At 38.1% G+C, this 7610-nt stretch overlaps 1 protein-coding gene across 1 annotated transcript; it reads left to right on the top strand.

Moving 5' to 3' along the window:
* Positions 1–1865: 1865 nt before the first annotated feature.
* On the top strand, positions 1866–7111 carry LOC103433057 (protein IQ-DOMAIN 22). Its single transcript, XM_029101011.2, has 4 exons — positions 1866–2746; positions 5098–5298; positions 6031–6108; positions 6189–7111. The coding sequence occupies exons 1-4, from the start codon at positions 2324–2326 to the stop codon at positions 6819–6821; spliced, it is 1335 nt and encodes a 444-aa protein (XP_028956844.1). The 5' UTR covers positions 1866–2323; the 3' UTR covers positions 6822–7111.
* The last annotated feature ends 499 nt before the right edge of the window (positions 7112–7610 follow it).

Genomic DNA, 7610 nt, shown 5'->3' with positions numbered 1-7610 from the left:
AACCATATTTTAGCCATGGACCTGTCCAAATCGTTTGTAGCGTGACACGTGTTCTTTGTCCTTGCTAACTGTAAAGAACCATCCTTTTTGCATATATCTTTAGCTAGGTTTTCATTTCTTCAGAGAAAGAGAGAAAAGAGCATTAAGGCTTCACCTTCCTCTTTGTTCTTCGTTTATGAAACCCTAATGGCAAAATCATCTTTCATGCATTAAACACTTAATCATTGAATAATAGGGTTACTTTGTCTTTGTGGTTTTGCATTAAATTTGTCGTCAAGTTATTTAAGTTTCAAATCCTTAAAGTGACCCATTTTTTTATTCTTGTCAATTTCTTCCTTCAACAGTTTGACTAGAGAAACTAACTAGACATTTGAATCCAGATCTACATATCATTGTCATATCATCATATGCATTGTTTTATGTGTTGATCTCGATGCCACAAGGTGAAAAGTTCAAGATGAACTGCCATCTTGTGAAGGCTAGAGACAACACCTTTTCGGTGCCACAAGGTGAAGAGTTTAGGAGGAGCTGCCACTTAGTGAAGACCGAAGGAATATATCTCGTGTAAGGCAAAGTTGCACAAAGGTAAAACTGCTCCATAAACTAGATCTAGGAATTGAGCTTTGTGTGGTATTTTGTAAGAATTTTGTTTACACTGGTAGATTTGACTCATTGGAGAGTCCTTTATTTTTTAACCCAGATATGAGTTTTTCTGGCAGAAAATATCTTGTGTCTAAACTTATTTATATTGTATCACATATCGCACATACATATACATGCTACATGTATCACTTGAATATTTAATTAGTATGTGCTCACAATCATGCTCAATTGACACAATAATAACTTCAAACGAACTGAGGCCTTGTTGACTAAGATAGTTTTCATATTTGAAATTGGTTATTGAATCTTTGATTTATTGACTAACAAATCTATCTTAGTTGACTAGCAGCTTGACTAGTCAGTCCAGTAGATTATATTTTTATGTAGAGGATTTTCTACTTGGTACCAATTTCAGTAACTATAAAAGAGTGTTGAAGTAGTTGAATAAAGAAGATAAAGTTGGAACAATTAACTTTGGATAACGTTAGAGAGACCAATTTTTTTAAAACTAAATTTGCAAACCAAATAATGTGGTTGTTGATGATTTAATTACTACTTAAGTATTGATTAATGTGCTTATTTTCTATTAGTGACACTTTATTTAGTTTAAAATTTTGGTATTCCTAACATTTGATGTAATAATAATTGCCTCCACTTCATTAGCTTAAATAAAGTTTGATAACGTTATACCTACTTCACGACGTCTTTTAATAGGTAATTGCTTGTGAGTTGTGACTAACTCTAGTCCAAAACACAATATTAAGGAAACCTTGAACATCTCTTTTGTGTTGGTAATCCTTAGTTTTATGCATGTGTTTAGATATATGTCTTAGAAGAATTCAACCTCTCTAAACTTAAAACACCTTACGAATACGCACGCGCATCCAACGGAAGCTAAAAAAAAGGAGACACAAGAAAAAAAAAGATGGTACGAATGGAAGAAGAAAATTGACAATGTAAAATCAATTATAATTACATAATACAAAATTATTTGATACATTTGAAGAAACAAACGATCTCTTATTCGAAATCATTTCGTAAAAGTCATCTTCAAATGAAAATTAAGATATTAAACGATTTTGATTATAAAATTTTCACGGTAAAATATTTTATTTACAAGAAGAAGAATGGATCCATTCTTGAAGAAAGAAACGCAAGTATTGTTCTTGCATGTATGTATTTTAAAAACAATTGCATGTGTAAAAAATTTCTCTCCGTCGAGACTTTATCATCTAGTGTAATTTAATATCATCATCTTTTCTATCTGTTTGTATTAAAATAAACGCTAGAAAACAAAACGTTATCAACTACCCCAAATTATTCCAATCTTTTTGTTCTTTACTCCTATTTTTTAATTGGCCAAGAAATTGTAAAAAAAAAAAAAAAAACCAAAACCAAAAACAAAAAGAATTAGAAAAAAAAGTAGAAAGTAGCAATGGGGTGAAGCATACGCGCCATGCAGAGAGAAAGCATGGATTTTCACTTCCCAACAACAAATATGTGTTAATCAAAGGCCCCTTCCTCCTTCGACAAAATCTCCACCGTATAAATTCCCTCCTCTTCTTTCTGTTTCACTCCCAATCCTTTCCCCCTTCCCACTCTTCTCTCTCTCTCTCTCTCTCTCCTCTGCAACTGCAAATGCAACTCCATAACCACCGCCACTTCCCCACCCCACTCCCATTCCACCACCCTTAGCCTCCACACTCCCCACCCCCTAACAATGGGCAAAGCCTCCAAATGGTTCCGGAGCATCCTGGGCCTCAAAAAGCCCAACCCCGCCCACCAAACCACCACCTCCTCCTCCTCTCCCAAACCACCCACCAAAGATAAACGCCGCTGGAGCTTCGTCAAGTCCTACAGAGAAAAACACCACCAAAATGACGCCGCACCGCTCCACCACCGCGTGGACTCCTCCACCGACGCCGCCGACCCCAACAAACACGCAATCGCCGTGGCGGCCGCGACAGCCGCCGTGGCCGAAGCAGCAGTATCCGCTGCTCAAGCCGCCGCGGCGGTGGTCCGGCTCACTAGCAGCGGCCGCTGCGCCAGAAACCCCACGGTGCACGCTAGCGGGAACCGCGTTGGAATTCGCGAGGAAGAATTGGCCGCTGTGAAAATTCAAGCTGCCTTCCGGGGCTGTTTGGTTCGTATCCCCCTATTATTTCCTTTAATAATTTATTTTATTTATTTATTAATTTTTTAATCGACCGGTAATCTCTGATTAAGTTACCGGGATTAGCATTATGCCCGGAAGCTGACACGTGTCCCTTCTTCCACACTGTCTGGTTCGTGCTTTCACAAACAGTACTTCTTACTATACACAGTTCCACTGTTGCACCTTCTGTAAGAAGGTCTGATACGACGTCGTAATGGTCTTCGTAGAATTGTTCTAATACCCGGTTGGGGCTGCATCGAGCTGTACATTCCGTGTCGTTTTTCCCAAAACGGCAATGCGTGCAGCTTCTTCTTTCCCACTGCCATTTCTGGGTACCCCTCTGCATTTTTCAATGCTCGAAACCCCACTAAAATGCGCAGTGGGTGCGCACTGCACTCCCATCCAAGGGAAACCGCGTGGACCACTGGACCTCCCAAAGGGTTCGGCACCCCCACACATGGCCCTTCCATTTAGAGGCCTTCCATTTTTTATGTGTTGGCGTTTTCACGGAGTGGGTGGGTCAGAATCTAATATATGAGGGATTTTTTGTGGATTAAGTTTTGGTTGTTGGTTCCAATTACAGTTGATATTCCTTTTTACTGTGAGAGGTCTTAAGAATCGATTTTCATAAAAAACGAATTTGAATCATATTATTGCTAGATTGTGAGTCGAATCCCACATTCTCCCCTTTAGCCTAAATAATATCGTATGTTCAAAAAAGTTTTGTTTGTTGGTGATTGGAAAATTGCATAAGATCTGGTTTCTGATTTTGTTGTGTTCTTTTTTTAGGGTGAATTATTTTAGTTTTCTGCATTTTGTAGGTGGTTTTTGGAGATAAATGTGGATGAGTTGGTTTTGCCTGTGACATGTTTGTCTAAATGTCAGTGTCATGGATTTACTGAGGCTTTTGAGGCTCTTTAATTTCCTACCTAACACTTACTTCATTTAATCAGTTGGGGATGATTTCAATTGGGTTTATTCTGAAGTGATTTCTTAAAGCTTTTGACTTTTCTGTTCTTTTACTGCAAATTAGGGTTTTTTTTTGGAAGAAATGAGGATCTTCTCCTTGATCATCTTTTTCAGAAATTCTTCAATTACATTCGTTCATCGTAAATCGTGTGATAAAAAATTATTGTATATTCTTTTATTTAAAATTAAATATAAACAGTATTTAATGAAAATTAGTTGAACGATGGAAATCTTTATTCTTTTTTAAGTACATTTAGGTTTTTTTATATGATTTCTTGAAGCTTTTGGCTTTTCTGTTTTTACTGCTCACATGGGGGTTTTAATTACTACAAGTGTTTGCTATTTCAATTGGTTTTTTTAAGTGATTTCTGAAAGCTTTTGGCTTTTCTTTTTTTTTTTCTGCTCATTTAGGTTCTCTAATCAATAGGGTTTTTTCAGTGATTTCTTAAAGCTTTTAGCTTTTTTTGCACAAATGCATTTTTTAAAGTGTTTGATCTTTCCTAGGCTAATTTAATACAAATTGGTCATGTGGGGTGGAGGAGGAGTTAGTAGGATGGGACTTTCTGAATGTAATCAAGTTGGTTTAACAATCCCTTTGTAGTTATATGCATTTTAGTGAGTGGATGGATGGCTAAAAGTTCAACTCCATGCTTGTTGACGTTTTTGCCTGTTGGGTCCTGCTCACTTAAAGTTTGGTGGGCTCCTAAAAAAGAATTTTCCTAATTGACTTTTGTAGGAAGGGAGGAGGGGAGAGATACTTTCCTTCAGGGATGCCACCGTCATGTCCTGGACCAATGATACAGTGTCATGTGCTTTAACTTCCCCACATTGTTTGGGATGCCACGGTGGATCCTGGGGGTGTAGGTAACTGGAAGTCTTTCCCGGGTGTAGTGGTGGTTGGGTTCTTCAATTTCGTATTAATATGTAGATAGATCCCAGTCAAACAGTGGACAATACTTTTGCACCTTTTTGCAGGGCTGGTAGTGAAATGTCGTTGTTTGCTCATTGCCATGTCAGGGTCATAGATTTATTTGCTATCACTGGCCTAAAATTACTTTCTTTTAGGCGCCTGTTTGATTCAAAATTTTATGTTGGTCTCCTTGGCGCCATAAATTCAAGTGTCAAGTGTCATTGAATTTAAGCTTTTCAATGAATGAGATTATGAATCTGTTTACTGATGCCTTGACGAAATGAAACCACATATCTTGGTTTTGTCGTCAATTTATTATGGTTTGATTATTATGGAAATGTTGGTTTGTGAAGCGCTTTTCGTTATTACTTTAGTTGTTTAGTTGTGATTAGTATCGTCTCCGCCGAGTTTAATTGGGTTTTCACAAGTCAACTTACTTTATTGAATGGACATTTTGAAGGCAAGGAGAGCGTTGCGAGCGTTAAAGGGATTGGTGCGACTTCAGGCGTTGGTTAGAGGTCATATTGTGCGGAAGTTTTATGCTGACCGGTTGCAGCGGCTGCAAGCCATATTGCGAGCGCAGGCAAGAGCTCAAGCACGGCGGGCCCAGATTTCTGATCTCTCACACTCAAGGACCAAATCTTCTCAGTTTCACCAACCTGTAAGGAAAATTTATGTCCCTCCAATTTGAGTTTTTTCAAATAGATTTAAAAAATTGAAATCGTGGACTTTAGAATGGGGGGACCAATTGTTTTTAAACTTTTGGATTCCCTCAAAGTACTTCTCAGTACAGACATATAATGTTGTGATGAAGTGATGTTTGGTGGAAATTATAAAAGCTCCATGATGCATTCATGTGTAGTTACATGCTTTATTTGTGTGGACACCACTTTCAGTCGAATAAATGAGAGTGGCAGATTGACAGTGGCATGATGCGTATAACAGTTAATGTACATTATCAGACTTGGAAGGCATATAACATGGTAGAGGGGACACATTGATGGTTAACAAGCTACTACTGCATAGATTTACCTTGTCCCACTGATCATTCGCATCAATTTAACCGTGTACTAGCACTGATTATACAGTTTTATCTCAGTAAAACAATATGAATTTAGTTATTGAAATGAATTGAGTTAGCTACTTGCTACTTAGCTGTCTAATTTTAACTGTTTACGTGTAAATCACTACGTTTTGTAATCTGCAGTACATAATTTGTTTGTCACTCTCTGTGATTGTTGGTTGAGGACAATATAAGGGAAATACTCTTTAAATCGAGTGTTTATTCGCATTTGATTTGTGTATTTTACGAGTCGTCATGACCAAATTTTCATCTGTGTTTACCAAATGTTTTGGTTATTCATTAAACAAGAAAAATTTCATCTACATGCAGGATCCAGCAACCCCTGAAAAATTTGAACATCCTATCCGATCAAGGAGCACAAAGCATGAGCAGTTCTCAACACTCCGGGTATGCTCAAATCCTGTCTTTCCTCTGGATTTCCATGTGTGCTACTTATATAAGATTCTCATGCCTATTACTTCCTGCAGAAAAATAGCTCCAAGTCCAATGGAACTACTGATGATGAAAAGAATGACAGGGTCCTCGAAATCGATGCTGGGAAATCATACATTGCACCTAGACGGAGAAATCTTTTTCACTCTACTCATCTTGCTGTGGTCTCAGACCAATGCAGCCATAGCTTTACCACTTCAAAAGACTCCACAAGCCATCACACACTTCCCAGTCCATTGTCTTGTGAGTTCCAGTCTTTTAGCCCGTTGAAGCTCTCTCGAGAGGTTGAGGAAGACTCTTTCTGCACTGCCAACTGTAGTCCGCAGTTGTATTCTGCTTCATCACAGGGAGCTACTTCGAAGAGAAGCCCCTTCACTCCTACAAGGAGTGATGGCTCAAAAAGTTACTTAAGTGGCTATTCCGATTACCCAAATTACATGGCGTGCACTGAATCATCAAAGGCTAAGTTTAGGTCTCTTAGTGCTCCGAAGCAGAGGCCTCACTATGATAGGTCTAGCTCAACAAAGAGGTACTCCATTCACGGCTTTGGTGAGTCGCGATCAATTACACAACGGACATCTGCCTTGCACGCTAACTTTGCAAATAAAGCCTACCCGGGTTCTGGTCGCTTGGACAAGCTAGGGATGCCGGTGGGTTACAGGTACTGATATGGCACTCTTCGGGTGGGGGGCTTTCGCCATCCATTGTAATTTTGAATCTAATTTGGCTAACTGATGTAGTAAACTACTTTTAACGTCCGAGGAATGTTTAGAGTTGTATTAGCGCAGGGCATATATATTTTCGGGTCTCAGTTCCTTTTAGAGCTAAAAAGATAGCTTCCTGCAAGTGCCATTTTGTGAGTCGGTTGTAAAATTAAGTTCTCAGAAGGGGAAGCAAATCGAATGTATGAACATGAAATTTCATGCGATGAAATTATTGAAAGAAAAATGTTGTGTTATATATTTATTTAAAATTAGTATTCTCTGATTTTCTGTAAGCTTATGGGCATTATTTTACGTAAATGAGTTTTTCGAGAGGAAATGATATCCATTCGCTTTTTCTCATTTTGCATTCTCGATTGTTTGATTTTTTTATTTTTAATTCATTTAATTCAAATGCTAGAATGAACAAACAAGGGTGTGCAAGAAGATAATAAGGTCGGTTGAATTCACTAGCCTTTTCATAATTCTTTTATATTCTTGACTTACAGTTTCGTGACGTACCCGTTTCAAGTAAGTAGATGGCATTGGAAGAGTGTGAAAGAGGAAGAGAGTGAGAAATTGGCTCAAGCACTTCATACTAGTATTTAAATTGCTTCGAGAACTTGACCTAACCATCACTTATATAAAATTCATGATAAGAAACGTGATTAACAAGTATGTCTGAGAGATGATGGAGCAGGTAAACAGTTTATGCACTTAAACATCTGTGCTCACATATTTCTTAGTAATATACAA

This window comes from Malus domestica, chromosome 04 (assembly GCF_042453785.1).
Source record: "Malus domestica chromosome 04, GDT2T_hap1".
NCBI lineage: Eukaryota > Viridiplantae > Streptophyta > Magnoliopsida > Rosales > Rosaceae > Malus > Malus domestica.
Note: the sequence above shows the minus strand (reverse complement) of the source record. Positions and strands in the feature narration are given on the sequence as shown.